Source organism: Lepidochelys olivacea, assembly GCF_965140295.1.
Source record: "Lepidochelys olivacea isolate rLepOli2 genome assembly, chromosome: 5".
Classification (NCBI taxonomy): Eukaryota; Metazoa; Chordata; order Testudines; family Cheloniidae; genus Lepidochelys; species Lepidochelys olivacea.
In genome coordinates, this window is record NC_140415.1 from 130,811,326 (window position 1) to 130,828,693 (window position 17,368).

Here is a 17,368-nt window from a genome sequence, read left to right on the forward strand (position 1 = left end):
TTTGATTTTTAATTAATCAATACCCCTGTGTGCCAAGTCTCTTCTGAAGGTACTGCCCGTAGGTTTGTCTAAGGGTGATACAACACTGTACAGTTTGCATGCCTATCCAATCTTTGATGAGACTGGGCTAATTTCCACAAGGAAATTGACTGACACTACCAAATATTTTCAACCAGGTCACCAAACTGACCTTAGATGGCAATGAGTTTGATTCACCATTGATCTGAGTTAGATGCAGATTGGCGACCTAGAGATAAAAGACCACTATTCCATTACCAATCTACTGAACCTTACAGTTTCTCCAGAAATTTTCTTTTAAAGTACCAAAAAGAGGAGTCAATGTATCATGTAGAATTGTTTTAATTTCTTCTATTTGTTTGCGCCAAGCAAATTCTTATGTACAATGGTTTTTTTTGTGTAACATTTAGGAAACTGTGTATTCAGCATTTGAGTCAGCCAGCTTATATGCAGACACTTTTGAACGGTTTCGGTTATTTTTCAAAGAAAATGAAAGTCTTGACTTGGAAGCTCTGAAGCAGCAGGAACATGGTGAGTTCTCTTTTTCTCTAATTTTTAATTAAGATTCTTTGTTTGTTCGTTTTCTGTGTTATTGCAGCAAATATCTGCGGTATTTACTCTTGATTTGGTTATAAATGTTCTCTAGACCAGTTTCCAGCAGAGGAGTGCATTAATCATGGGTTCAAACATTTATTTACTCTTTCACACAAAATAATCTATGACTGTGTGCACACAAGATAACAATGGAATGAACTCCATTTGTATCTGCCACAGTGGAATAAGCTGTATTTAAGCCTTCATCCTGCAACTTGATCTGCATAGGTGGCCCCTGTGGAATCCTTTTAAAGTCAGTGCTGTTCCATGAGGGGGCTGTGCTCATCTGATTGTGGGATCTGAGCCTTAGTTTGCACCTTTTGACTTCTTATCTGCTTATGCCCAAATAAATCTGTTAGTCTTTAAGGCCTCATTGTTTTAAGTCTTTCAGTGTTTCTCCGGTGTGCTAGGCAGGTACTGATGTTTACCTGCACCATGCAAGGGCCACTGCCTCCAGCAGCAGTGCACGTTTGTCCCTCCAGCAGATGATTTCTTCCCTCAGCCCTGGCACAGCCTCTCCCTACCCACTGCCCTTTCATAAGCCAGAGTAGGTCCCCATTCCCTTTATGTTTATTTACTCAGTGAGGACAAGTGTCATGCCTTTTAAAAAGAAAAAGCTAATCAAACTTTATAGAACTTAAATTTTAAAAGGCTTGGTTTTAGCTTTGGGCAAAGGTTCAGGTTGTTTTATCCAAATTGAATGGTCTGTACCTATCTCTTAAAGCTGAACCTTAGTTTTGAAACACTGACCCATAGCTCTGTCTTGTAGTTTCAGTACATTGTTCAGTTGAATAGATGTTTGCATTTGTTTCTGTTTAGATAATCAAAGTTCTAAATATGTTTTGTTATGTTTACAACTATCTGATAACAATTGTTCATACACTTTTGATCATTCTTCACACAAAGTGTCAGTTATTATTTTTAGTTTGACACTGTCATTATAACACACAGGTGTTGATTTCTTTGCGGAACAACTGGAGAAATATCACAGAGAACACAAAGATGCTTTGGCTATAAAGCAGAAAAGAAATGTAGGCTTGTTGCTTATAGATGCTAGAAAACTGAAAGAAAAATTAATACCATCACCAAAGCGCTGCTTGGAGGTAAATCTACAGGCAATATAGCAAGAATTTATTCCATTTCAGTTTTGCTAAGGTCAGTGACTGCCCAGTGAAGCAACTGGACAAGCTGGCCAGTTTGTTTTGTTTGAAGTCCTACCATTATTTATATTCTAGTACAAAAAATGTTATGATATCTCCAGCAATATCATGGGTTCATCTCGTTTTTAAACTCAGTTCATACGCTAATTTCACAGGTACTTTGCAACATCCTTTAAGATGTACTGCAAAATATTACAATGTGGCATCTTGGTTGTAAAGTGGAGTATCTTACCATGAGCACACAGTGCCAGTGCTTTGGGATTGTACTGGCTGCCTGTTTGTTATAGGTTCAAGTTTAAAATGATCTGCTCTGAAAAAGGCCTAATTGGCCTGGAACCTCCCTAACAGAGAACATTCACCTCTCCCTATGACATCAGTTGAGATCAGCGGAGGCTCTCGAGCTGGAGCTCCTTTGGTTAAAAAGAAAGGAACTGCCAGCAGAGCATTCTACACGAGGGCTCTTCATCTTTGGAACTCGCTCCCATCCAGGCCAAAATAGCATGAATTTATTGACCTTTCACCTCTAGCTTTAAGAATATTTTACACAATCTACTATTTCCCTTTGCTTTCTAGGTTATTAACGATATGCTTCCAGTTATCGGGAAGAAAAAAGTGGCTGCCATTATCGCTGAGGCACAAGATGCCAAATTTAAACTTGAGTTTCTCCCATCCACAACTACAGAATATGTTAATAGCCTGATATTCCTTGATGAAATTCAGGAACGAGTAAGTACATTCTATCTTTCAGGAGATTGGGGTGAGGGGCCACTGCATATATGTATACGTATTTTATATATGTCATTTATTGAAAAAGGTGGGTAAGGACGACCATGTATTCACATGCTGCAGACCCCCACAAAAGTAAAAAATAAAGTTTGTACATTATCATTTCTTAATGGAGCATCACTAGAAATTATAAGACTGGGTCAGAGTTAATATCAAACTTGTGTTATACTTTTTTGCTTATACACAGCCAGTTCATTAGTCAGGAATGGACTATTGAGCTGACGACCTCCATCACAGAGATGTGTCTCATCACATCACAGAGACAGCAGAGTGGTGAGGAGTTTTGGTGTCACATTTCCCTCTATATAAAACTGGGATCTGTGTCTCAAGCCCAGTATTCTGCCTTTACTGGTAGAAGCAGCTCAAGAAGAGAAGAGCTCTCTCTGCTCAGTTTGCTATTGAAAGGCTTTTTTCATTGGCTATGTCTGAAGTTCTTTTCCCTCCTCCTCACTCCTCCTGGCAGGCTCCTGATGCACAGAGCTCAGTGGAGGATGTGACTAGAGAAAACAAGCATAGCAGGGCCACTATCTATGAGTATCCTTCTCTTCTAGCAGTGGGGTACTATCTGGCAGCCCCTCCAGCTTCTGAGACTGATGATTTTCTGTGCTGATACTGCATAGTGGTAACACTTACATGAAGAGCCTTTTCAGATGCTCCTCTTGTCAATGGCCAAGGTCCTTGGACAACTAGTTCACCTTCCCAGGTTCAGTCCTTCAGCCTTTAAAAATTTGGTGCAAGATCAGAAATCTGACACAGGAAAGGTCTCTATCAGAGGTCCTAGTTAGCAGGATCAAGTTGATATGCCTCCCTCTTAGACTAGGATGCACGAATGGAATTTCACTTGTGCCATGGGAAGTATTCGTACACGGTACTGGAAGAGGAACCTAATGATATCAGCTGCTTCTGTGCAGGGTATGATCAATGGCCAGGCCAACTGGCTGAGTCATCAGACACTCTCCCCAAGACAGTGGGGGGATTGAACGGCAAATGCTTCAGTCAGTCTTCCTGGAGTGGGGGAATCCACAGATTGACTCAAATAGCAACAGCAATGGTATCTGTTCTGTTCCAGGGAATGAGAAAGCAAGGCATGGAAGATAGATGCCTTCTCCTTTAGTCTGTCCTTGTTAGTGTTTATGGTCATCAAAGACCTCCTGGTGCCAGGATCATGTGTGCTACCATGACAAAGGCATAGTTTAATTGACAGCCTAAAACTGGGAAGGATGAATTGTGAATTTGGCCATCCCAACTAGCTGGAGAATGTTCTCCTTCAGACTATGGGAGATTCTATATCCAAGATTTGTTACCACATCTTCAGAACCTGATGTATTATATGCAACATGGCCTCAGTGCTAAATCAGTTTCAGCCAAGACCTATATTTGGTTTTTGTTCAATCAATACATTAAGAATCCAAGTGGCTATATTAGGAGCTCTTATGATTCCTTCAGAAAAGAGATTCTAATTTCTCATCCTCCTGTGCTCAGATTTACGCATGCTGTGACAGAAATCTGTCCTTCTATCCAAACACCCATTGGAAGTTGTTCCTGGATTAGCTGATGCAGCAGTCATTTGAACTGTGGGCTACAACCCCAGTGTTTTTTTCCTCTTAATTTAAAGTAGCTTTTCTTATACCAGTCACCCCTGTGAGAAGGAACAGTATTTTGAATGTCTGATTAGTCATGGCAATGCGGTCCTACAGACAATCTTGGAATTCCTTTCTAAAGTTGTCCCTTACCAACTGCACCAGGAAATTTCTTTTTCATCCTTTTTGTACAAATATTTCTTACCTCACTGAGATAAGATGGCAGCTTCTGGACATGTTGTTAGTTGCTTCAGGGTCAGAAGCATTGGAAGTTATCCGCTGGGCTTGTGATGCAGTTTACCAAGCATATGTAGGGGGAAGCTGTGATATCAGAAATCCTTGGCAGTGAGCTGCCACTGCATGCCCATGGGTGGTGTGGCCAAACCAATAGACCATTCCAGACTAGAGGACTTCCTGTTATGAGGAGACAACTTTTACAGGTAAGGACAAAGCTACCTGTTTTCATTTTTAAAATGTTTCTAATTATTGCCAGCTGAAAAATATGTACTTATTGCACTCACAGGTGGTGAATGCTGTGTTAAACATTGAACTACATTTTCAAGTTTTAACCTCCCTTTTTCAGCTGCTAATAATTTTCTCAAATTCCTTTTAGACTGAAATTTCACACTTTTAGTAGCAGCAAAATCCATCCTCTCCAAGTGGGAACCAGAACATCCAGAAATAGACTTACTTGCAACCAGCAAAATAAAGCAAACTGAGAGAGTAACTGTGTGCCACTGCCTAATATTTTGGTATCAAAACTCTCTACAATGGAATAAAATGGTAACATAGCATACTGTATGCTAAGGGAGGGTACATTGAAGAAGATGCCATAAGTCCAGCCAAACATTTCTGTCTTCTCCAGCAGCCTGGACATACTCTGTTTTCAAACAGTAGTGATATAAGAAACTAAAAAATTCAGGGACAAGATTAACCTGTTAATTTTAATCACATAAAAAGATAATATTTGGCTAGGACTTGTTTTCTTCCCCTTATTAAAATTATTTTTCTATAATAACCATATTTTGATACTGTCAGCAATGTAACTAAGATTAAATAATGGTAAGGATTACTTAAGAAAACATGGTTGATTCACAGTAGTTGAAGTATGACTGTTTTTGCAGATTGAAAGCCTTGAAGAAGAAGGAAATGTGGTAACTCAGATGTATCAGCTTATTGAACAGTACCAAGTACCAACACCTCCTGAAGATTTTGCTCTTTTTGCAACTCTGAAACCATCCATTGTTGCAGTTCGCAATGCAATTGACAAATCAGTGGGTGAAAGAGATTCCAGCATTACCAAATTTTGTCAACATTTAGACCAAGATGTTGTAGAGCTAAATGAGGAAGTGAAAGAAGTGAAACAGCAAGCCCAGGTTTGCAAAGAGCAGTTTACATTATTTTCATACTGTACATAATTTCTGCAATTGTGTTTTATTAAAACAAGACAACCGAGCAGTAATAAGGACTATAAAGTTATCAACAGTCTATTCAACAATGTGAAGTAAGGTTTGATCTGTAATCCGATGCAAATGCTCACATTTTAAATTGTGCTGTATGAGTTAAAGGGTTGCACAGTATTTCTGAGGACAGGATTTGGCCTTATGGATCTAAATATATAGGACCAAATTGTATCTTCTGCACCAAAACAGAGCTGATCTTATCACAGTGGTTCTCTCAGGGACTGGACTTCTCCCCAACCTGTCTCAGAGCTTCAGCAATGTCCCACATACTTACTGCCTCTGCATGTGATGGGGTTCATCAGCTTGACACTTGCTCCTTCACCTTCCTGCCCTCACCCCAAGGTCCCTGAGCATCGGGGTACAGTGAGTCACCATGAAGCTGGGCTCTGTGCCTTCTCAGGGGCTGTGGACCCCACATGGAGTCCCAAAATGCTCATCTTCCTACCACAGGCAAGGGAAGCACACCAGTTCCATTGTAACCAGGGTGTTGTGGATAGAGGGGCAGGATTTGATCTGTAATGCTTAGACATATTTTGAAACGTACATGTTTTTAAAAGTGAGAAGTAATTCTTCTGCTCTACTCTGCGCTGATTAGGCTTCAGCTGGAGTATTGTGTCCAGTTCTGGGTGCCACATTTCAGGAAAGATATGGACAAATTGGAGTAAGTCCAGAGAAGAGCAAAAAAATTAAAACATGACCTATCAGGGAAGATTGAAAAAATTGGGTTTGTTTAGTCTGGAAAAGAGAAGATTGAGAGGGGACAGGATAACAGTTTTCAAATATATAAAAGGCTGTTACACGGAGGAGGGAGAGAAAATGTTCTTAACCTCTGAGGATAGGACAAGAAGCCATGGGCTTAAATTGCAGCAAGGGAGGTTTAGGTTGGACATTAGGCAAAACTTCCTAACTGTCAGGGTGGTTAAGCACTGGAATAAATTGCCTAGGGAGGTTGTGGAATCCCCATCGTTGGGGATTTTTAAGAGCAGGTTAGACAAACACCTGTCAGAGATGGTCTAGATAATACTTAGTCCTGCCATGAGTGCAGGGGGCTGGACTATGTGACCTCTCGAGGTCCCTTCCAGTCCTGTGATTCTATCATTTCATGGTTATGGATATAAAAGGGATCAGTACTTGCCCAACTGCAGGGTTTCCTCACAGATGTTGCCATAAGCAATCAGGTCCTGGAAAGATGCCCTTACTGTGTGGCCCTAACCATGGCATAGGGAAGTCCCATGATCTATGCGGTTAGGAAGCTAACCTTCACCAACTGACGACAAATGGAAGATGGCGGTGGGAGAATATATTTTTCATTTATAAAGAGAAGAGATTTGATCTAGAATCTTTGAGACTTGATAACTTTTCCATACCTATTTACATTGGTCATTTAAAATAGATTAAATCTCATCACACATACGTTATGCAATAAATTTTAATATTGAAACATTGGTCGTATATGTCACTGAGTTTAAAACTTATTTCCATTAGCCTGGAATATAGGATGTTTATCTCAACCTGAACTAAAAGCTAAATTTAACAAACTAACAAAAAGTTGTTTTTGCTAAACAGGACCCACAGATTTTGGATATTGCAGCTGACCAAGCCAAAGTAAAACAAACTCTGACAGACTTGCAAACCATTCTAGATGAGCTACAGAAACGGGCATTCCAGTATAAATCCTACCAGAAGAATTTTAAGGTAATTTTTCCCCTCAGCTCTTTGCTGGACTTTTATGAAGCCTGAATTGAGCTGTATTTTTTGCAGTGTTAAACAAATTTTTCTGAATAGCAGAACTTTGTAAAGCCAATGCCCTGTCTAGTGTGTTTTTGGAAATAGGTATTTCTTGCCCAAACCTGCTCATGCACAAGCGAAGGCTGGATTGAGTCTCCTTTGAAAAATTGTTTGTGTGATGTCCTAATTAAACCAATGGGATTTTGTAATCTTTGTAAGCATTTTAAAGAGACTTTATGAAAATCACAATCTCCATCAGCTACGTATGGGGGCGGGTGGGGGGTGGGAGTTCAAGGGACTAACAAAGACCCAGCTAGAAGTCTGGGGATTGTTTGTGGCTCACTTCTGATAAGGCCCAGGTAGGCCCATGTCCTATTGCATGTTTACTGGTATATCGTTTCCTAATCAAACAGGCTCATGAGGGAATCCAGATGTCCGCACACTGTACCTTCTTTGATGTGTCTGCATTGAAGGAGCTAATGCACTGTGGGAAGTACCTTGATTTTATTAGAATTTTCAGATAATACCATGGAACAGCCTGTGGCAGTCACCTGGACTTCCCCACTGGTCTCTTCAGCTAGGGAAAAAAATGCACAAGAAATGTGCAGTAGGGAGCAATCCTCCTTTGGCAGGGAGTTGGGCTATGTCTTTTAATAGGTCTTTTTCCTCTTTAGACTGTGAATCCTTTGGGCTTTGGGATTCCTTATAGGCTTGGAAACCAGAGTTCTTCTGGAGCATAACCCTTGTAAGAGCTACATTAAAGAAACAAAAGTGACAAACACTGACTGCATTTGTAATATCTATGAACTATCTGTTGTATGAGGGCCTCATGAGCATTAGATGAGAGCTTTGCCATCACGCCTGGATGTTTGTGTGGCAATAAATGTAATGCTGATGAGAACGACTGATGACAGGGAGTTTGTAAGCTTTGTAAGCACTCACCTTACAACTTACTTGCCTCTCAGAGGGTACCTACATTGCTGGAAGGGCCACTAGAGCTTATAACTTCAGCCGGTACAATATCTGATAGTACAACAGCTGAGACTTCTTTCAAAGGTTCCACTTCTCATAGTTGAAAGCACTGGGTTACACAACTGTATGTCATAACTTCTAAGAACTATATTGGAGGAGGCTGTAATTTCCCTGGGTTTGGAAATGTGCTTTAAGTGGATACATATGTACAGCTGTAACAGTAGGTTTAGAGGGGTAAGTAGCACCAGCATGCTGTTGGAAAGAACAGACTTTTTTGGAAGATGTCAGTTTGCTGGTTACTAACCTAATGCCATCTTTGGGTAGCACCTGGATCCTAATAATATTTAGGTGGCCACAATACCATCTGAAAACATGGGCAGTTGAGTTATTGTAAATTGGTTATGGGTGATAAATAGAATTATTGCAATCTGTTAGAGTGGGAGAACTCCTCTACCTGTAGTTAAAGGGAATGTCACTGATACGTCTCAGGACTGGGTATACGATGGAAATCAAATAGAGCCTTTCCAGCTTCTTAAAGCATATCTTTGTTTAGTGATGAATATTCAGCACAGATGGAGAGAGCTATTTTAATGCAATGTATGTGCCTTGGCAGTTTTTCACAGAACTGACTAAAAATTAACAGTAGACTGCAATATTTACTGACTGCTGTAAATAAAAGGAGTCAAGACAACTGAATGGAGTTCACAATAATTTTGTATCTTTTGCACAAAAATATTTAAGAAGAAAAGTGGTTTAGAACAGATTATTTGCTCCTAAAGCAATATGATAAATTGCTATCCCTACTCTTCCCCAATGTTAACTGTAGCATTTGGGAAATGTGAAGTGGGTATTTTAAAAAATACACATTAGATCAGAGGTGGGCAAACTACAGCCCGTGGGCCACTTCTGGCCCGCGGGACCGTCTTGCCTAGCCTTTGAGCTCCTGGCCAGGGAGGCTACCTCTGGCCCCTCCCCTGCTGCTCCTCCCCCCCCACCGCAGTGACGCCGCTGGTAAGAGGGCGGAGAGCAGGGGGGGTTGGATAAGGGGCAGGGAGTCCTGGGGGGCAGTCAGGGGACAAGGAGAAGGGGGCGGTTGGATGGGGTGGAGGTTGGATAAGGGGCAAGAGGTCCCGGGGGGCCTCTCATGGGGTGGGGGTGTGGATAGGGGACAGGGAACGGGGGGGGGTTGGATATGTCTGGGGTTCTGAGGGGGGCGGGAAGTGGGAGGGGGCGTATAGGAGGTGGGGGGCCAGGCTGTTTGGGGGGAACAGCCTTTCCTACCCAGCCCTCCATACAGTTTCGCACCCCCATGTGGCCCTCGGGCCAAAAAGTTTGTCCATCCCTGCATTAGATTGTTTGTTTGTTTTATAATAAGTTTTAAAAATGACTTTTTAAATTTCTCTTTTGAGGTGGAAATTTCAAAATTTGATGCTTTGGAGGAAGTTAGTGCAGAACTGAAACTCAAACAGCTGCTTTGGGATTCTTGTTCTGAATGGGAAATACTCCAAACAGAATGGATGGAGGTAAATTAAGTGCTCTGATTCCTAAATGACTAAGTATAAAAATGATGTATAATACAGTTTATAATATAAAATTCTAGTTTATAATATGTAGAAAAAATACTTTCTTTTATTTTTCCAAAGTGGCATTATAGATTTTTGAATTACAGAGCTATAAAAGATTACTATGCAGCTAATCTTTTTGTAAATTATTCCAGAGGTTATGCTTCTTGAATTGCTCTATACTATCTTGTGAGTTTAGTGAAACAAATTGTAAAGCTTGAATAACATGGCAGGAATTTTGTAGATAAGTAAGTTTTATTCTAACCATTTAGAACAAACATTTGGGTTATGAAGGCTACTTAATCTTTGTGTCACTATGGATATCTGCAGTTACTAAGGCTAATAAAGAGGAAAAAGAAAAAGAAAAAAGAATAAAAATAGTCTGCCCTTAGATAAAGTTTCACTTTCCTTCATTTGGCTTTCTTCAGGCTTCTCTTCAAAATATACATGAGTTACTCCTGTGGGGAATTCTGTGCCACTGCGCATGTGCAGAATTTATGTCCCTCACAGATTTATTTGCTTCCCCATGGAAAAATCACTTTCTGATGGGGAAGCAAAGGAAAGCCACAAAAGCAGTCATGCGACCCTCCCCAGCAGTATGTTTCAGGTGTCCAGGGCCGTGAGCAGAGAGGTAAATGATTGTGGGGCAGGAGGCGGGACTGGGGAAGACCTGGCTGGTGTCTCCTACCCTGCGCCAGGCTCAGCTATTAGTCCCAGATGGGCTGGGGAAGATCCCCTGGCGTCCAGGGCCGTGTCAGACACACCCCCAGATTTCTCCCCCAGCTGTAGGAAATGCCGCAACCCACCCCCCACATACACACACTTCCTGCACCCAACGATCCTGAGCTGAAGGAGGAGGGATCACTGTACAGGGAGCTGCTCCCCCATCCTCCCAACCCCCAGGCCTCCATACCCCCTCATACCCAGACCCCCCCATCAAGCCTCTGCCCCTGCACCCAGAACTCCCCCCCTGTTGAACCTCACCCCCCCTTCACCTGAACCAACCCCAATGAGCCACCTGCACCTGGATCCCTACCCCACTGAGCTCCACTTCCCCACCATCTGGACCCCTCCCCTGAGCCCCCCCCACACCTAGACCCCCCCTTCCGAGCTCTATCCCCCACGCCCCCAATGCTGCACCCCAACCACCTATACCTGGACCCAATCTGCAGGGTCCCATTACCGTTGCACCCAGAACCCTCCAACAAGCCCCTGTGCATCCAGATCCCCCCCGCATCCGGATCCCCCACTGAACCGCCCGCACCCAGATTGCTCCACACAGAACCCTCTCAACCCACACCTGGATCCCTCCATGCTAAGCCCCTCCACACTTGGATCTTGCCATGCTGAGCCTGCTTGCCCGCACCTGGCAAGGAGGGGCAGGCCCAGTCCTTGCGCTGTGTCAGGGTTGGGTGCAGCCTTTCTGCTGAGTCTGTGTCCTGGGTGGGAGTTGCACAGTGATCTCCCACCTCTGTGTAGCCAGTGGCCTGTGCTCCCCAATGCCATGCCTCCACATTTATTTGACAAATAAAATTTGCATAATTTTACAGAATTTTAAAATGTAGTATGCAAAATTTTTAATTTTTTGGTGCAGAATGCTGCCAGGAGTAGTGAGTTGGATCCTGCAGTGGTCAGATGACACCTCAAAGCATGAGTTTTGGCTACTCATGTCTTGGCCAACAAAACAGCTAATATTCTTCTGGGTTGTAAAATTCTTTCACCGCCTCTTCACATTCAGCTGTAGTTTTGACATTCTGACCGCCTGCAGTAGTAATTTCCAGCATGATTTGTGAAGAAGTTTTTGTTTTATATTTACCTGCGATTAACTTTAAACATCTCACTGATACCTTTTGTTTTCTAACCACCGATTATCTCTATAATAATATCCATAGATTGGAAGCTCTTTATGGCCAGGGCCATCTTTTCATTACATGACGTACAGAGCCTAGCACAATGGGGTCCTGAACGATGGCTCTAGGTGCTCCTTCAGTACATATAAATCCATAAATATTATTATTATGAGACCGCATATAACTCCTCAGTCATTATAGTAATGGCCTATTCTTGTGTGTGGGTTCCCAGTGCTGTACTGGTGGGAACTGCCATGACTTCAGAGGTTTAGGGCGGCCAGCACCTCCCCTCCTACAGATGGGATGTTCTCTCCCTGTTGGGGAGATGGACTAGCCCTTAGTTCCTCTAGCTGTCAGTTCCTGTTTCGCTGCTGACTGAAAGAGGGGCTCCCTATCACTGCTGCTGCAGCTGCATTAGTCAGAAAAATCAACATTTTATCTGCTTTGTGCTGATTTTTGTGATTGTTTCCTCAAGGTGTAGAGTAATGTATGCAACTATCTTAGATTCTGTCAGTGAAAACAAACTAACATATTTGGTGAAGAAAGGTTGATTTTTTTGTGCTGTGCGAGGTGTCTCCTACTTCTCAATACTAGTGTTTCATAATTTCTTCCTCCCCCACTGCTTTTAGTCTTTCCTGCTCGTTTAGATCAAATTTGGCTCCATTTGTGCCCTCCTATAAAATACTGAGGTGTGTTTCCTATTGTGTATCAGGCTGCCATACACCCTAAGTGGGAGCCTTCTTCCACCAGAGCATAGAGGGATTCCGCATCTGAAAGGTATATGGTACATCTCATCCTACCTCTTGTCATGGTATGGTAGTTGGTGTCATGGTGTATTTACTTACTGTATATTAATTACCTACTAGATGTCTGTGTGTGCTGTATAGAGATTTAGACAAGGCTTGGTCCCTGGTGAAAACAAGGCAGACAATGCTGGGACTTGAGTTGTGGGGAAACCTGTTTGTGTTTGTACTTTGTTGTTGTCCAGTTGTTTAAGAAAGACTGTGGTCATTCCATATATTGTGGCAGTGGAAGACTGCAGGCATCAGAAGTGCCAGCTTTGCCTATTATCAAACACAGTATAGCCTTTCTTTTTTAATTTGCAAAATTCACTGAGTCTCCCTATCATTAGTGTTCTATTGTAGTACCTTTCTTTTACCTGTGTTTAATGGATTAGGTGTATATAATAGTGCTTTGCTTTAGAATCTATGGTCTTTTGAAGCCTTTGAGTGCCCAAGGATTGCAGGATCTGACCGTATACTGTAACTGTTGTATGCACTGTGTGTCAGATTTTGCTACCCTTACTTACGTTGAGTAGTATCTTTCTGTATGAGTAGTGCCATTGAGTGCAGTGATTTCTTTGTGGAGTAAGGTACTATACAAAATGAATGTGACCATTAATTAATATATTTTTCTATGTTTGATTTCCACAGTGTAAATTTGATAGCTTGGATCCAGAATACCTGAATTCTCAGGTTTCCAAGTACGCCAAATTTGTGAATCAGTTGGAAAAAGGTTTGCCACCCAATAATATAGTGCCCCGGCTCAAGGGGAATGTGGAGAAGATGAGAGAAAAGGTAAAATAGCAACTTGAAATTAACTTTCCAAAAAGCTTTTTAGAAAAGGGGAGGGATAGCTCAGTGGTTTGAGGGTTGGCCTGCTAAACCCAGGGTTGTGAGTTCAATCCTCAAGGGGGCCATTTAGGGATCTGGGGCAAAAATTGGGGACTGGTCCTGCTTTGAGCAGGGGGTTGGACTAGATGACCTTCTGAGGTCCCTTCCAACCATGATATTCTATGAAAAACATGAAGTTAAAATATACTACTTATTTTTCAATAAACTTCAAAGATTCCCTCATTTTATATAACTCGTCCAGAGGCAAAATGGAAAAGGAGTGAAAAACAAAAAACTGAAAAGTTCAGTTTTTTAAAACCAAACGAGTTTGGTTTTTGCCAAAAATTTCAAACAAAAAGAAACTGTGGGGAAAACGATCTTTTGTTTGTAAAAATAATTAAATAAAATTTTTGATCAAAAGTCTTTTACAAGTTCTACTTACAAGCTTTATTTAAAAGATGGTGCTTTGAGAGAGGTCTAGCGTTGTAAAATACATGAATGAAAAATAAATATATTGTTCGTTTGACTTTTCCAGCTTCCAGTTATCACAGACCTAAGAAACCCCTTTTTGAAACCCAGGCACTGGGCAGTTTTGGAGCAAATAGTTAATGCACAACTGGTGGATGTGGAATACCCGTTATCTTTGGCTCGACTTGTTGAGCTCAGTGCTTTTGACTTTTCTCAAGAAATTCAGGATGTTTCTGGACAAGCCTCTGGAGAAGCTTCCCTGGAGACCATTCTCAAAAAGGTAACTTTTACAAACAAACATTTTGTCTTTGTTTTTGACAATGGGCTGAAAATCTTGACCTTTTTATGGACGAATAAGAAAGAATGTGTCTCTCAGTTATGGTTCACAATATATAAGTACCACATTAATGGTAAGTAGAATTTTTATATTTGAGTGAAATATAAAGCAGAAATACAGTTTCTGTCATAATTCATAGATTCATAGATATTACGGTCAGAAGGGACCGTTATGATCATCTAGTCTGACCTCCTGCACAATGCAGGCCACAGAATCTCACCCGCCCACTCCTGCAATAAACCTCTCACCCTTAATAATAGACCTCTGCCCTTCCAAGGATCATGTTCAAGGGGGCTTACAAAGGCAGAGAATGATTCTGCAGGTGCACTGCCCACAGAACTCTCCTTGGCGGAGAATGTTGGGCCCACAGAATGTTCTGTGCCTTTTCGACTGCCTCTACAGTAGCACATACCTCCTGATGTCAGCAAGTCTGCGCTGAAGTCATGTTTTGGCTTAAAAAGGCTCTGTGCAAGTTGACATTATTGTAAACAGACAAAAACCACGCTTTGTTTATTATGGTTTTATGCAAAATAAGAAAAAGGTCGATGCTTGTTAAATGGAAAAGGACAAAGTCAACAGAGATTTTTTTCCTTTTTCTTCTGAGAAGAGAGAACAATCATTTGACAGTGTCTGTTTAGCCCCATGCATCTGAAGAAGTGGGTTTTTTACCCATGAAAGTTTATGCCCAAATAAATCTGTTAGTCTTTAAGGTGCCACCAGACTCCTCGTTGGGTTTTTTTTAGGTGAAAGAGCAGTTTTTTCATTAGTTGGAATGAGACTGTCTACATTTTATTTACTTTGTAAAACCTAAATGTTTTAGTGTTGTAAGTAGATTTACAAGGTTTATAATTTTCTCAACCAGGTGGAGGATTCTTGGAAAACAACTGAATTCATTGTTCTTCCTCATCGTGATTCTAAAGATGTTTTTATCCTTGGTGGTACAGATGACATTCAGGTAAGTCACTGCTTGTACTTAATAGGCAGCTGAGAAAAGTTCAAGTGAAACTAGCAAAAATTCAGATGAAACTAGCAGTGGCAGGTTACATTTATAAAATTCTGGCAATGACCTGGTAATGGTCTATGTTGATGGAACATTTCATATTATTTTAAACAATGTATAAAAAAAATATAAATTCACATTCTTTTTGCTTATCCATTTAATAACAAAATTTTTTCTCAAGAGAGTTTCTAATTTTTCATTAACATTCAGTTCTCCAAAGTTAACATTTGCAATATGTATTACAATATGTAATTATCTTAATAAATTGTAGATATTTTGGTTAATATCAAACATTAGAACTAGAAGAAGTAATATCAGCTGGATGACTGCATAAAACCTATCTAGAGCCCCTCTCCTGCAACTGTCTTCATGCGGTGTACCCTTTTTGCAGGCGCTTGGGTCTATCTGTGCAGAGCCATTTGCAGGATCAGGGCCTAATTTCTGTGATTTAGAAAATATGTTATGAAATTATAACATACACTTAATTCAGCCAAAGTTTGATTCAATTAAAACTTTAGGCAACAAACCATTTGTATTGTAGTTAGGGTGACCAGATGTCCCAATTTTGTAGGGACAGTCCCGATTTTGGCGTCTTTTTCATATATTGACTCCTATTACCTCCCACCCCCGTCCCGATTTTTCACACTTGCTGTCTGGTCACCCTAATTGTAGTGAAATAACATACCTACATCTATTTTATTTTGATCATCGCTAGTGGAGAATCAGGTCCCTAGACAGTAACTGACAGACTGTGTGCTTCTTATTTAAGGTTCTTCTTGATGACAGCACTATTAATGTATCCACTATAGCCTCCTCACGATATGTGGGCCCTCTCAAAGCACGTGTTGATGAATGGCAAAAGCAGCTCTCCTTATTTAGTCAAACATTGGTGAGTAGCAAACAACAAAACAGCTTCTTAGGACTTAGCTTGAGTCTCAAATAAAGGGCAAAGTGGTGGAGTTCTAGTTTATTTTAAAATACTGAATATGCTGAAATTGCTGAAAGGAGTTTTTTTTTTTAACCTAATTTTACAAGGTGATGTCACAAAGTCCTCTTTGATCTTATATTTGTTGGGAAACCATCATTCAGAAGATGTGAGCGACTTACACAGTTCAAATAATGAGCTTATATTTGTTTAACTTTCACCCTGGGAATGTTATCTAACTGGCAAGTGAATGGCTTCTGCAAATTGGAAGTGCGTGTTGGCTGCAAGCAGAGAGAAGCTAGGGTGCATAGTAAGAGCTTTCAGTAGGGTGGTATCAGATCTCTCCAGGTCTTGGTGTGGGTGGAGGGTGGGTCCGGCAGCCTATGGGAGGCAAGGTCCAAGCCTCTTGCGATGTGGGGTAGCTGGTGCCTTGCTGCTGGAGTGGGGATGACAAGGTCAGCTCTGAGTTCTTGACATGAGGCACTTCTTGCAGAAGGTGTAATAGCTGGGAGTGATTCTGGGTTGGGTACATGTAATTGAGGAAATATAGTGGGCCAGTTCATCAGCTGTGGGGTAGACAGGGCTAATGTTATGGGTAGAGGAAGGGTTCTGCACTGAAATACTGCAGATGATCAACTGAGGATCAATATACAAGGCCCAGTTGGCCTAAATAACACTTGAAGCATGTGGACCTAAATTGAAATGGGAAATTATTCAAAATATTAAAACTAAAGAAAATGTGTATGTGTGATTTTAAAATTTAGCAACAGTAAAACATTAATATTAGAAAGAGAAGCACCACTGGACAGCTTTCTTCCTCTGCAGATGTGGCACTGGGAGAGGCTCACACAGCACTGATCAGAGCTACGGGAGTTTTTTGCAACAGGAGAAAATAAGAGGTCCTAAGCATGCTCATGTACAGGCGAGGTAGCAGGGTCCCAGAGCTCGCGCTGCAGCCTGAGTCTGAATGTCTACACTGCAATTCAACAGCCCCTTAGCCCGAGCGCTGCGATCCCAAGTCAGCTTGCATGGTCCAGCCACAGAGTCTAATTGCAATGCAGACATATCCCCAGAGGCCAGCATCACCTGGAAGTGGGATTGTGCCTATCCTATGTCCCCTTTGTGCCAGCCTAGCCGGTGCAAAGAGGCTGGGTTAACAATGAACAGAGCCTGAGGCTTATTTCTCTATAATTTCTCACTGTTGCTACCACCATTGCAACTCCACTGATAGCAGCAGCAGTGTAGACGTGGCACCAATAGCTACTGGTGCTGTGTAGACCTACTCTGAGCAGGGTTAGGGGACATGGTGCTG

General features: G+C 41.5%; 1 protein-coding gene across 1 annotated transcript in view; it reads left to right on the forward strand.

Moving 5' to 3' along the window:
• DNAH6 (dynein axonemal heavy chain 6) overlaps positions 1 to 17,368 on the forward strand; it is a 192,411-nt gene that overhangs the window by 26,153 nt on the left and 148,890 nt on the right. Inside the window, exons 12-21 of the mRNA XM_084627883.1 lie at positions 429 to 549; positions 1,564 to 1,715; positions 2,346 to 2,498; positions 5,263 to 5,514; positions 7,168 to 7,296; positions 9,711 to 9,824; positions 13,147 to 13,290; positions 13,862 to 14,074; positions 14,994 to 15,086; positions 15,901 to 16,020. Of these exons, the coding sequence (XP_084484009.1) occupies positions 429 to 549; positions 1,564 to 1,715; positions 2,346 to 2,498; positions 5,263 to 5,514; positions 7,168 to 7,296; positions 9,711 to 9,824; positions 13,147 to 13,290; positions 13,862 to 14,074; positions 14,994 to 15,086; positions 15,901 to 16,020 (1,491 nt within the window). The remainder of the gene's footprint in view (positions 1 to 428; positions 550 to 1,563; positions 1,716 to 2,345; positions 2,499 to 5,262; positions 5,515 to 7,167; positions 7,297 to 9,710; positions 9,825 to 13,146; positions 13,291 to 13,861; positions 14,075 to 14,993; positions 15,087 to 15,900; positions 16,021 to 17,368) is intronic.